The sequence below is a fragment of the Mirounga leonina genome, unplaced genomic scaffold (genome assembly GCF_011800145.1).
Source record: "Mirounga leonina isolate KUSES-001 unplaced genomic scaffold, KU_Mleo_1.0 Mir_104, whole genome shotgun sequence".
Taxonomy (NCBI): Eukaryota; Metazoa; Chordata; class Mammalia; order Carnivora; family Phocidae; genus Mirounga; species Mirounga leonina.
In genome coordinates, this window is record NW_023270231.1 from 16,204,849 (window position 1) to 16,218,410 (window position 13,562).

Below are 13,562 nucleotides of genomic sequence, written 5' to 3' on the forward strand. Positions count from 1 at the left end.
TATCCATTTCTTCTAGGTTGTCCAATTTGTTGGCATATAATGTTTTGTACTATTCTTTATAATCCTTTATATTTCTGTTGTGTTGGATGTTCTCTTTCATTTCTGATTTTATTTGAGTCCTTTCTCTTTTTTTCTTGATAGACTGGCTAAAGGTTTATCCATTCTGTTTAACTCTTCAGAGAAGTGGCTCTTGGTATTCATTGATTTTTTTTTCTATTGGTTTGTTAGTCTCAATTTCATTTGAAGCTCTAATCTTTATTTCCTATCTTCTATTAACCTTAGGCTTTGTTCTTTTCTAGCTCCTTTAGGCATAAGGTTAGATTATTTATGTGAGATTTTTTTCTTGTTTCTTGAGATAAGCCAGTATCACTATAAACTCTCCCAAAGATTTTGAATCATTGTGTTTTCATTTATTTCCAGTCTCATACTGTTGTGGTTGGAAAAGATGCATGATATGATTTCAGTCTTCTTAAATTTATTGAGACTTGTTTTGAAGTTCACCATCTTTTGTGGTCAAGTTTCATGGCACCCCAAAACAGTTATGATAGTAACATCAAAGATCACTGATCACCGTAACAAATAATAATGAAAAGTTTAAAATATTGCAAGAATTACCAAAATCTGACACAGAGACATGAAGTAAGCAAATGCTATTGGAAAAATGACACATATATATATACTCACCATGGGGTTGCCACAAACCATTAGTTTGTTGGGGGGGAACACAATTGTCTGTGAAGTACAATAAAACAGGTATGCCTGTACTTAATTTAAAGGTTGGCAACTTTTTTTTTTTTCTTTTAGATTTTATTTATCTGAGAGAGAGTGCACAAGCAGGGGGAACGGCAGGTAGAGGGAGAAGCAGGCTTCCACTGAGCAAGGAGCCCGATGCGGGGCTCAATCCCAGGACCCTGGGATCATGACCCAAGCTGAAGGCTTGGTCAACTGACTGAGCCACCCAGGCGCCCCAAGGTTGGCAACTTTCAAAAAAATGTTGAGATTTCTATATGTTGGCCAAACCTAACACCTGTAAGCCAATTTCAGTTTGTGACCTCTGCTATAGGAATAACAATTATCATAGCTACCACTTTCAGAGCAGAGACGTTTAGCAACTTGCCCAGGGTTTCACAGCTAGTAATAGGGGAGTCAGGACTTTATTGCATGCCTGTCTTACTCCAAAGCCTGTGCTCTGGAGCACTACTCTCTCATACCTACCACATATAGTCATCTATATGAGTCTAATCTTTTTTCTGTAAAGGGCCAGATTATAAAGATTTTCAACTTTGCAGGCTGTGAGGTCTCTGTCACAACTAGTCAACTGCCGTGGTAGTGCAAAATCAGCCAGAGACAATATGTAAACCTGTGTTCCAATAAAACTTTATTTACAAATATAGATGGTAGGCCAGATTTGGCCCGTGGACAATAGTTTACTAACACTTGCTTTAAGGGAAGAAATGTTATCTACATTTTATAGCCCTAAAAAGCGAGGTTGAAAGGGAAGACTTGCCTGAGGCCATATTCTGTGTTAACTGTCACCCAAGCACCACTTTATTGCCGCTACCAGATATTCTGTACTTACTTGGAAGAAAGAAGTCTGAATTTTTCTAAAACTATTCTATAGTGTACAGTCATCTCCCCTGTATAGCTCAAGACTGTAGATTATAATGCAAGAGTAGTATCACTTCTGGTTCAGTGTTCCAACAGTAACCCAGATAGCTAATGACAGACGGTTCTACGTAGAGTTCTGCAAAAAAGGACGCCTGGGTGGCTCAGTTGGTTAAGTGTCTACCTTTGGCTCAGGTCATGATCCCAGAGTCCTGGGATCGAGTCCTGCATCAGGCTCCTTGTTCAGCGGGGAGTTTGCTTCTCCCTCTGCCCCTCCCCCCTGCTTGTAGTCTCCCTCTGTCTCTCAAATAAATAAAATCCTAAAAAAAAAAAAAAGAATTCTGCATAATAGCAGCCCCACAGGCAACATCCAATGCAGCTCCCCAGACATACACTGTGGTACCTCCTCTAAATCCAGGTGCCCTGGAAATAATGAGGCAGTTGCTAGAGGCAACGTGATCATTCATTTTCAGGATGTGCCAAGGATATAGAACAGCCATGTAAGAGAACCAGGTGAACATTTATTTCCTGATACCAGAGTCAACCTATGTCAGCAGGAGCATTATTGATTTGAGTGTCAAGTATCAAAAGTCCCAACAGGCAGTGATAGAGAAAATGACAAACATGGACCTGCTAAGAGGAAGGTCTGGGACCATGGCCACTTCCAGACAAAAAGCTCCATTAGCACAGGTGCAGAAGTCTCACTTCAAGGACTTCCGAGGCCATCAGACAGCTGAGGTGGGCAGCTGCCTCTTGTCCAGAACACAGTTAGAACAAGCAGAGCTGATGTATGATGGCAGAACCAACCTCAGGGCTTCAGGATACCTGATCAAGGGCAATTAGGGGGTAAGCTCTCTCCTCAGAGAGTTTAGGAGTGGAAGGAAAGGAGTATGTCCTTGGTCTGTTCTATGGGCTGGCTAATGACTTTTTGCATCACACTATACAATATTCACATCCACTTTACAACTGACTGCACTTAGGACCTGTGATGGTTAATTTTACGTGTCAACCTCGCAAGACATGGTGCCCAGTTGTTTGGTCAAATACCCATAGAGATGTCATTGGGAAGGAACTTTTAAATGTGATTAATATTTAACTCAGTAGACTCTGAGTAAAGTAGATTACCCTCCCTAATGTGGGTGAGCCTCATCCAACTAGTTGAAGGCCTCAAGACTGAGGTTCCCCTAAGGAAAAAGGAATTCTGCCTCCAGACTGCCCTGGGACTCAAAACTGCAACCTCAACTCTTCCCTGGGTCTCCAACCTATAACCTGCCCTGCAGATTTCAGACTTAGCAGCTATCCACAATCGTATGAGCCAGTTTCTTAAAGTAAATGTATAAATCCATATCTTATTTATACCTATATTCACATCGTAGGCAGACACCTGTGGCTCAGCATGAAGAATCTACCACCAAGCCCACAAGCCCAGACATGGTTACCTTTTTGCGTGGCCGAAGCTTGTCCCGCCATTCCTTCAGGTTCTGGTTATGGCTCTCATCTAGAGCCTTCAGCTTCTGGGTTTCATGTTCTACCAGGAGGTGACACTTTTCATTCTGGAACAAATTCCAGGCAGAACAGGTAAGAAACTCAGAAGGCAGAGGTGGAGAGGGCTGAAACGTACCTCATGCTGTAGTCGTGACAGCACCAGCATTACATTCATTTATTTCTTCTCCTTGATTATAATTTATATGAAACTCTGTAAGTACATAGATACCAAGATATGCCTGGAGGAATATTTCAGAATATTCATGTTAACAGTTCTTATTATGTGATGGGATCTGCAGTAATTTGCAGCTCTCTTCTTTGTGCTTTTTTGCATTGTTTGAATTTTTCAACATGAACGTATATGTCACTTTAACAAAACATTAACAAAAAATAAAAATAAGTCCCCTAATCCCACCACTAGAGGCAAACCACTGCAAAAGTTTAGATGTTCTAGATGTTGTTTAGCTCACCCTGTATATACATTTCTGAAACCTGCTTCCCCCAACCCTTAACATTATAATGTAACATTTCTACACAGAATTAACATTTTTCATAATCATTTTTAATGCCTACAGAATATCCCACAGTGTGGATTCATCAAATTTACTTAAACATTCCCCTATGTCTGGTCACTTAGGTTGCTCTTAATTTTCACTATTTTAAATAGCATTGTATTCATGCTTTGGACTGAATTGTGTCTCCCCAAAATTTGTATGTTGAAGCCCTAATCCCCAATATGATGGTATTTGGAGGTGGGACCTTTAGGAAAAAATTAAGTTTAGTTGAGGTCCTAGGGGTGGGGCCCTCATGATGGGATTAGTGTACTTAGAAGAGACACTAGAGGGGTTGCTTTCTCGTTCTCTCTGCCATGTGAGGACAGAGCAAGAAGGCAGACATCTGCAGGCCAGGAAGAGAGCCTTCATCAGAACCCAACCGCACTGGTAAGCTGATCTTAGACTTCCAGGCTCCAAAACTCCAAAACTGTGAGAAAATAAACTGTCGTTTAGGCCACCTAGACTGGTATTTCGTTATGGCAGCCAGAGTTAAGATTCACTATATATGTAATTTTCTGTATTGTATGTCATTTCTTCAGGAGAAATTTGTAGTAAGGATGAGGACATGGACCTGACTGAGACATTCCCAACATTACCGTTCTCTCTCTGAGGTAAGTTATCCGTCTCACAAAAGTTACTTAGAATTTCTCATAGGCAAAAGGGACAAGTCCCTGTTGATTCCTCACAGAGAATATAAAGCAAGGGGCAAGTCCCTTCATCCAGATGCCTCAACCTATTGGGTTGGAAGAGTGAAACCCATTGGGGGATTTTCATTTTGGGCTTCTGAGAGTTTACAAATCGGTTTAGTTAGAAACAATACTCCTAGCAGCATGGAGTACCTTTGACCTGCCAGGAGCTGGGCCCCTGGGACTTTATGAATGCTCCCAGTAACTCCATGAGGCAGGGATGCAGATGCAGAAGGTGAGGGGGCTGGCTAAAATTCACACAGCGACAAATGGCAGAGTCCCTACCTGACAGGCTTCAGCGCCTGTCATGTTTTCTCCACACCTCTCTGCCTCTCCAGAAATTGCCAAATGGATCCAATAGCCTGACCAATTTCCGGAAATCAGAGGTTTGAGTCGGCCCATCCCTCAGGTATGGCAATGCCTTGCTCCACCACAAGGGGGCTCCAAGTACCAGCTCATGGGGTGGCACCCCTCAGGCAGGGGGCAAGCTCAGGAGTCAGGAATCTTGAAGAGGTCAGGACCTCTCTGGGGAAAAGGGACACCAAGATCAGGATACCCTTCCCTGATCTCAGTGGGAAAGCTTTGAGCCTCTTGCCATTAAGGATGATATTAGCTGTAGGTTTTTGTGGGTGTTCTTTGTCAAGTTGAGGAAGTTCCCCTCTGTTCCTGGTTTACTAAGATTGAGTGTTGGGTTTTGTCAAATGCTTTTTTGCATCTGTTGATGTGATCATGTTCTTGTTTAGCTTGTTGATGTTCTGGATTACACTGATTTTTGAATGTTGAACCAGCCTGGGATAAAGCCCACTTGGATTCTTTTTATATGTTGTTGGAGTCCAAGGGGCGCCCCGTTACGTGCTAATATTTTGTTGAGGATTTGTGCATCTGTATTTACGAGAGATAGTGGTTTGTTGTTTTCCTTACTTATAATGTCTAGTTTTAGTAGGAGGGTAATTGGGACACCGTGTCCCAAGACACAGTGATGACCAAGAAATCCAGCAGCATGCCAGGCCCCAGGCAAGGCACTTTCAGTCAGTTATCTCATTTACAGAGCCTCACTCCAGTCCTACAAAGTAGGAATTCTCACCCCCACCCCATACCCATTCACAGCCTGGGAGGGGATGGGATGGGATTTGGCCAACATTACACAGCAGGATGGAAATGGTTTTAGCCCAGGCTCCTTTGATGAGTCTTTGGTCCCTGAGCGTGGACTGCCTTGAGGGAAACTGAGGCAGTCCAAGAAGGGGGGCAGGGAGGGCCGTACCTGCAACTGCTGCAGCTCGCTCATGTTGCTCTCACACTGTGCCATCATGTCCCGCATCTGGTTCTCGTGTTTTTGCTGCTGCTGCAGCCGCTCCGACTTCTGCCTCTTCTCCTCTTGCTGGGAGAACTGCAACAGAGAGAGGGTGAGCGCCTCAGAGGGCCACAGGCCTGGCCGGGGGACCCACCTCCACCCGTCAGAGGGGCTGCTTTGTGCACAACCCGAGTTGTGCCCTCCTCCTGAGCTGAGACCCAGGCTGGTGGGGACACAACACTGTGTTGTTGGGACATGGGCCAAGGGCCGCCGACTCCACGTCCCCAGGACACAGGGGTGACATGCAGGGGGCGTCTTGGTAGACGAGCGGAAGGGGTTTACCAGCAGAGGAAGCTGCAGGACTGAGAACCAACATCCGGAAGGGAACGTGAGCAAGCTTCCTCGTGGGTCCAGCAGGGCGGGGGGCTGATGAGGGTGTGACTGGCACACCCGGTGCTGCAGCTTATATTCTCTGTTCCCCCAACCACGTAAGACTCAGGCCCCAGCAAACCTGCAGCGCACCCACGGGGCCCCCACCTGCTTGATCTTCTCGCGCTGCTCAGAGGCACTGCCCGCGCCGTTGATGTGGAGGCTCTTCTTATACATGGCCATGCGCGTCTTGCCCTCGCTCCTCTGAATCTTGGGCAGCCGTGCTTTCTCCTGCTGCTGCCGCACCTTCAGCTGCTCCACCATGCGCTGATTGTAGCGCTGCATCTGCTCCCGCTCCTGGGGGGGTGGCCAGCCGGGCCTGAGGCCACGTGTGCTCTGGGCCCCGGGGGTGGCAGGAGAGGCCCCAGGAGCCCAGGACCTGCGTGGCCCCAAATGCTCAGCAGAGCAAGGCTGCTACCATTGTACTTCTACTGTTCATTTTTAAAGTGAGAACAGAAAATGTTACTTTCTGTTAATGTTTTGGATTTTTACCTTCTAAATGCCTTCTCGTATCATCTGTGGTGGCAGGCCATTAGAGCTAATACCTCAGAGGAAAACGTACACTAACAGGGACGGTTCATCATTCTTGATGGCAGGTGTCAAAAGTCTTATTAAATTTGAGTTTTTCCTTCACCTATTTGCATTTCAGAACTTGGCATGGCCATCCTCTCCTCCAAGGAGCCTCCCCTGACTTCCTAGCCAGGGGGGGCACCCTTATTAGAGCCACCATAGCCCTATGCTGACTGCCACCATTGCGTTTAGATAATATATTTGCGTTAGATTTAGATGATATAATTACCCACTGACTGTACATGCCCCCCTCGGCTTGTCTGTCTCTGTGCCCACTGAGGGGATCAAGCCAAGACAGACAGTCACACAGAAGGAGAGGGTGCTCTGGCCCTTGCCTGGCCTGAGGGGGTTAAGGAAGGCTTCCTGGCAGAGGTGGTGTTTAAATTGAGACTTAAAAGCATTCTAAGGGCATGCATGTGAAAGAGAGAGATAAGGGGAAAATGGAAAGATGAGGGAGAAGGGACAAAAGTGAAAGACACACCCTAGGGAGTGAATGAGGGAGCTCCCGTCTGCTGCCCTGCATGGTCTCCCCTATTCCTGGCCCCCCCACCTGAGGCAGGACATCCCAAGAACCTCCCCGGGCCTCACCATGACCAACACCTGGCTCCTCTTGGGAGCACAGCTTGTATTCAAAGGGCGCCCCATTACAGCGTGGCCTCACCGCCCTACCCAGCTCTTTTCGTGGCAGCCCTCTCCTCACCTTCTCGTGCTTGCGCACCAGCTCATGCCGCTGGAGAAAGTACTGGTCTTTGAGCTGCTGCTTCACCAGTTGGTGCCTCTCCTGCAGGTGATGCTCCTCCATTTCCCACAGGGCTGCCTCCCGGTCTGTGGAGGATGAGGCCTAATGAGATGCTAATGGCCAGAGCCCCACTGGGCCCTGCCCTGCCCTGCATCAGATGATAGCTCCCAGGAGAGTGGTACACCAGGAAGTGACTGGAGTCCGAAGCCAGAGAAACCAGAGACCTAGGCTGAAGCCCAGCTCATTCACTGGGGTTTGGGACAGGTGGTAAACCCTCTCCGGGCCCCCACTCCTGCCTCTGCCAAATGGGTACAACCACACCACAGAGGGAGAAATGTTCTTGGGAGACATGTTTATGTTCAGTGTTTCTTAATGGGCAGGTGGGAAGGGCTCATGAAGCCCCATGAAGAGGACAGGACAGCCCTCTTGTCACTATTTCCTCCTTTGGAAAATGGGGACACCTCCTTGGCCACTGCATGTCCCTTATATATACATGATTGAGACATAAGTATCTGGCATTTTATCACTGGAAGTCTATTATCTGATCCTCTGCTCAGCCACAGGGAGCTGGTGTCAGATGAAGACCTCATGCCCTGCAAGACAGAGCGGGCTGTGCTCAACCCACTAAGAATGGTCAGTTTATCGCACTGCATTCCGATCTGTGAAAACCGGTAGCCACCCACAGTACATCAGAACGGTGATTTGGCTTCCTGACCAAAATCAGAACCACTGCCCCACAAGTAGGGTGGTTCTTCTGGACATCATGGGACAAAAAAAGAAAATGCGGGCTTTCCTGAAACATCTATGGCTCCTCAGAACGTCAGAACATGCAGGACCCCATTTTGCTGGCCCGCACCCAAGTACTGAGGGGTCTACACTGCTCAGCTGTGTGGGCCATCACAGCGCTGGCTGTAGCTTCTTCGTTGTGTCAGGAAGCCGGAGACGGTGCTGGTACCCTGGCCCTATGTCTTTTACCTCTTCACGACAGGCTGCACCGTTGGCTCAAAAGCCCACAGGTGCCACACTCAAATCTTCACCCATCCAACTGTTTTACATGTAGCTCAAACAACAGATCTTTGGCCATTTAGAGCCCACTTGCTTTGCACACCCACACAAAACTGCACCAAACATCTGCTAGGCAGAGATGAGATAAAGCCAGGGCTATAGAAAGACCCTAAGGCCTGCTGCCCTTCAAAGCTCTACCCTAGGACCCCCTGCTGAGTGACCCCATCCAGATACAGAAGCCCTCCCTCCCCAGGAGTTCCTCTGCCCTCCCTCTGGGAGTGGCCCACACTGGGGTCTCCGGAAGATCCCGTGCTGTGAGGGACCCGCCAGCGTGCAAACCTGTCAGAGCCCCACCACACCAGGGTGGTTAGGAGCTCAGCTTCAAGAGGAGACCCGCGGTCAAGGCCCACTCTACCACCCATTAGGCAAGCAACCTCAGCCAAAGCACAGTCGCTCTGCAAGCATCTGTTTTCTCGTCTACAAAAATGCCTCATTGCATTAAGGTGAAGATTCAAGGAGACTGAGCCATGAAGACTGGCATACGGCCTGGCAAAGCAGTCGCTCGATATACAATAGCTCTTATAAGGGGCTCAATACTGTCCCCACTCCCGGCAGCCTGTTCACCCGGTGTACTTATTTACAATTTCTACCCACCCTAAATCCCTCCCTCCCTTATCAGGAATAATGTTGGTGACAACTGGTATCTGTGCCTCAGTCCTGACTTCAGTGGGGGTTGTCCCCATGTTTCACTCTGAAGGATGCTGTTTGGTGTTAGGATGGAGAAGAACCTAGCAGTTCCTAGCAGAGCCCACTCTCTGGCACCCACCTCGAAGGAGTTCTTGCTTCCTAGTGAGACACTCGCGCTCCTTGTCACAGATCTCCCGCCTGTTGTCAGCCGTGATCTTCTTCATCGCCAGCTCCAGGTCCTCCTTCTGCTTGGCCAGGAAGTCCCGGTCCTGTGTGGGAGAGAGGAGGACAGACCTTTAGCGCTGGCCTCGGCATCTCACCCTCTGTTACTACAGAAGAAAAGTCATCACGAGCAGCAGAGAAGACATATATGGGGAAATGTGAGACTTAGAGACACGTCAACCAATTGTGGCAAGTGCACTTTATGTGGACCCTGATTCAATCAAATTGTAAAAAAAAAAAATTAATGAGACAATTGGAAATGTAACTAATGATTCAACTGCAAATATGTCAATAAGTAATTATTGTTAAATATTTAAAGGTTTAGGTACGTTTGTAGCATTGTGGATTTTTTGAGAGATACATACTGAGACATTTACAGGTGAAATGACAGGATATGTGGGATTTGATTTAAAATAACACAGAAGGGTGGGGGAGTAAGAGAACATGAGTTCATAATTCCTGAGATCAGGTAAGGGGGTTCCGGTTGTACCTATTTCTGCCTGTATTTTTAATTTGCAAGAGTTAAAAAATTAAAATTTAGATACTTTAGGGAACACATAAGCAAAAACAAAAATCCCCACAAATCCTATCACCCAGGAGTAGCAACTGGTTTGGGGGTATCTATACAAACATGTTTATGTAAAAGGACTTAGAGATTTGTACACCCATATTCATAACAGTATTCATGATAGCTACGGGGGAAACAACTCAACTATCCACAGACAGAAGAGTGCATAAACAAAATGTAGTACAGATACACTGTGGAACATTACTCGGCCCTGAAAAGGAAGGAAATTCTTACACATGCTACAACATGGGTCAATCTCGAGGGCATGTTAATTGAAGTAAAGCAGACACAAAAGGACAAATACTGTATGATCCCATGTATAGGAGGTCAGATTCGTGGAGACAAAGTAGAATGGTGGTTGCCAGAGACTGGGGGAGGGGTATCATGGGGTGTTACTATTTATTCAGTAGTAGTTTCAGTTTTGCCAGATGAAGGGTTCTGGAGATGGGTGATGGGGATGGCTGGCACAGTGGTGTGGATGTACTTAATACCACTGAACTGTATGCTTAAAAATGGTTAAGATGCTAACTTTTGTTGGGTCTATTTTACTGTTACTTTTAAAATTAAAAATACCTTTCCATGTCATAATGTAATCTTCTATCAAATGAGTTTTAATGGCTGAAAATATTTCATGGCCCAGGCGTACCCTAGCTTATTCACCCACTACCTAATAGGTTGTTTCCAGGTTATCTCTATTTTAGGTGGTGCTGCTCCTCACACTCTGGTAGCTAACTGTTTGTAAACCTCTGAGATGATTTATCCTCAGGACTAGTCTCTAGAAACAGAAAATCCAGGCCAAGAATGTGCACATTTTTGAGGCTCTTGATGCCACTGCCAAATGGCTTCCTTAAAGAGCCAATGTGCTCTCCCTTGTGGGGCTGGGGGCCGTCTTCCCCCCCCCCCCCAGCCCGGAATTCTTTTTCTGATGGTAGCATCAGGGACAGGCTGTAGGACAGTATGATGGTGTCCTGCAGAGAACATGAAGCCTGGAGGCAGACTGAGTTTGGGGCCGTGCCCCATACTGCTAACTCTGTAGAGAGTCACCTCCCCGAGCCTTAGTTTCGTCCTCTGCAAAGGGAAAAACGAACAGCACCTACCCTGGTAAGCCATGAATGCTAAACCGGGAAATACACAAAGCATTTTTAAGGGTACATTTGGGGGCAGAGGAAGCAAAATGTATAGACTCCATCGTGGGAGGAAAATGAGTATGTGGTCTGACAAGGGCTACAAAGAAGGCTGGTGAGGCTGGGGCAGAGGGGACTGAGATGAGGTGGGAGAGGCTCTCTGGAACCAGACCCACCGGGCCTTGTAAGCACATGAGGAGGCTGGTCTTATCTTATGGACAAAGTGGGAGCCACTGAAGGCTTTCAAGACACAAGGCTATAGGGGGAGAGTGACATGATCAGATTTGGAATTCACGTTGATCACACTGGCTGGTGGGAGAGAAAACTGTAGGAGAGCAAGAGAGGAAGCAGGGAGACTAGCTGGGAGGCTACTGCAGCAGTCCAGGCAAAAGATGACCATAGCTAGAGTCACAGAGATGCAGACAAAGTGAAGAGATCCAGAGACAGTTTGGAGCTTAAAAAAACCAAAAAAAAAAAAAAAAAAAAAAACCCACAACCCATGCTTTAGGTGATAAAGGGTTGGAGGGAAAGGAGGTGTCAGGAATGACAATGACAAGGCTTCTGGCCTGACGCAGGATGGAGGACAGTGCCCCCTCAGAATCTAAGAACAGGGCCCGGCCTGGGAGATCGTGGGTTTGACATCTGAGATTCCAAAAGATGCCAAGTGGGCAGGTGGATGTACTGGGTTATTCAAGGAGATATGACATACGAACAGCCCTAAGACAAGGCAGGAGGCACTAAATGCTTTGGAAGAAGTAGATGTAAAGGGCTGGGTGTCCAGAAGCCGGGGAGCTCACTTCTAGCTAGAGTGAGAGCAGTCAAGGAAGGCTGCCTGGGGAAGGTGCTAACAAGGAGAGGCTGGATTTCAGCATTCAGAGTGAGAGATGGGTATGCAAGGGGCAAGGCATGGGCATAGACAGAGGGGGATCTTGATCATTCAGGGTCTCAAACCTGGGACTCTCCAGCCCCTCTGCTCCCCGACTAAGGGGCAAGGACTCACGAGAAGCTGCTTTTTCTGTGCGTGCTCCTCCATCTTCTGCTTCATGCTCTCCTTCCGCTGCTGCCTGGGGAGCTTCTCCACCTCGTTCTTCACCTGCACCAGAAACAGCGGAGAGTGGCAGGGTCAGGCTCCCTCCTCACATTTCCTAGAGAAGAAGTCTTCACCCCTGAACTCCTGGGTCAGGGAGACCAAAGACAGGGTTCAGCTTTCTAGACACTGGCCCCCAACCCCTCTCTCCACCACGCCCCTCAGACAAGTGGTCCCCACTGGCCCACTGCTGTCTGCTGCTGGCTCCGGTTTTGGACTCGCCCGGAGCGAAGAGGTGATGCTTTTGCTGCTTGCTAGCCAGCCCCCTTCTGATGGTGGCACCTCCGTTTCCCTTGGGCAGCCTTTCTCAACCTTCAGACATTTTCTTCCTAATCACCCCCCCGCCCAGGAAATAGTAATCCCACAGATAAACTATCAATCTGTTAAACCATTATAATAATCGAAGCTATTTTTTAACCCCTCAGGGGTGCTAGCTCCCTGGTTAAGAAGACACACTTCAGGCACCGTCTCCTCAGCTCCTGAGGTTCAGGTGGGGCTGACAGCACCCGCCCCCTCCATCTGGCTCGAGGCCGGGCACATGACGCAGGCTGTCAGTCGCCATATTCCACGCCCCGGCTTCAGGGACTGGTTCAGAGACGAGCATATGACCCTCGCTGGGCCAGTGAGAGCTTTAGGATGTGTGCCGGAACTATTGAGGAAAGCTGCTCTCTCTCCTCTGGGGTTGCTAAACTGGGAGGATGGAGGCCACGGTGGGCCACCCTGGAGGGGCCTGCCTGAGACAGAACTCAGTGCCAGGAGGCAATGCCAAAACCTGAAAAGGAAGGATTCCTGGTGACACTTCTGCCCTCCTGGTCAGAGGCCAGCAAGCGTGCTCAAGCCAGCTGGAAATAGCTTCTGTCTTTTATAACAGAAGAGGGAGAAGAGATTCATGACATCTCTCTCTAAGGCACCCAGAACTCCTGAGACAGTTCTGAGGAACCCACACCTTTCCAGGTGTCTGACACCCCAAACTCACTGGCAGAGGGCTCTTAGGAGCAGCTGGTGGAAAAATACTGTCCATGATCAAAAGAACATTCCAGGGGAGTTCTTCCGGCACGGTGAGTGTAAGCCAGAGCAGCCTCTCTCTCCTACTGACTACAATGAAAAACCCTGGTAAAATACAAAAAAGAACCACCCCAGGGCTCTGAAAAGTAAACAAAAACAGGTGACCATGAGAGGAGCCAAAACTTACAGAAGAGGTTAGGACAGTTTCCTAATTTTTTTTCCTTTTGTGCTCCTGGCTTTGCACCAGTCCCAGACCTGCACAGTGGTGCAGCGGGAACGCTAACTAAAACTCTGTAAGAAACCTCATGTTCTGGGCTTGTGCGGGTCAAAGAGTGTATGGGAAGAATCCCAGAGAGAGGGCAGCAGGAGGAGGGAAACCCTAATTCTGTGCATGAGCCCGCGCACATCTCAAGTTCACCCGAGCTGAGCGCGACAAGACAGACCCAAAGCAGTATAGCAGGGGCTTTGAAAACCACACTATGACTGGAGCTTCCACCCACAGCAG

At 47.8% G+C, this 13,562-nt stretch overlaps 1 protein-coding gene and 1 long non-coding RNA gene across 6 annotated transcripts in view; one reads left to right on the forward strand and one right to left on the reverse strand.

Moving 5' to 3' along the window:
• Window positions 1-9,197, forward strand: part of LOC118016722 — a 64,025-nt gene extending 54,828 nt beyond the window's left edge. The window contains exons 4-7 of one of the 4 annotated variants that reach the window (XR_004680894.1): window positions 2,982-3,183; window positions 4,184-4,255; window positions 4,669-4,739; window positions 7,408-7,910. This is a non-coding gene — a long non-coding RNA (uncharacterized LOC118016722). The other 3 variants (XR_004680892.1, XR_004680895.1, XR_004680890.1) reach the window with 3 other exon arrangements.
• Window positions 1-13,562, reverse strand: part of STK10 (serine/threonine kinase 10) — a 119,379-nt gene that overhangs the window by 10,143 nt on the left and 95,674 nt on the right. Inside the window, exons 13-18 of one of the 2 annotated variants that reach the window (XM_035014188.1) lie at window positions 11,966-12,058; window positions 9,191-9,320; window positions 7,321-7,445; window positions 6,159-6,347; window positions 5,592-5,717; window positions 3,045-3,158 (exon numbers count right to left, since the gene is read on the reverse strand). In XM_035014188.1, coding sequence (XP_034870079.1) covers window positions 3,045-3,158; window positions 5,592-5,717; window positions 6,159-6,347; window positions 7,321-7,445; window positions 9,191-9,320; window positions 11,966-12,058 — 777 coding nt within the window. Of the gene's footprint in view, window positions 1-3,044; window positions 3,159-5,591; window positions 5,718-6,158; window positions 6,348-6,442; window positions 7,023-7,320; window positions 7,446-9,190; window positions 9,321-11,965; window positions 12,059-13,562 lie in introns of those variants that run through there. The other variant, XM_035014199.1, reaches the window with a different exon arrangement.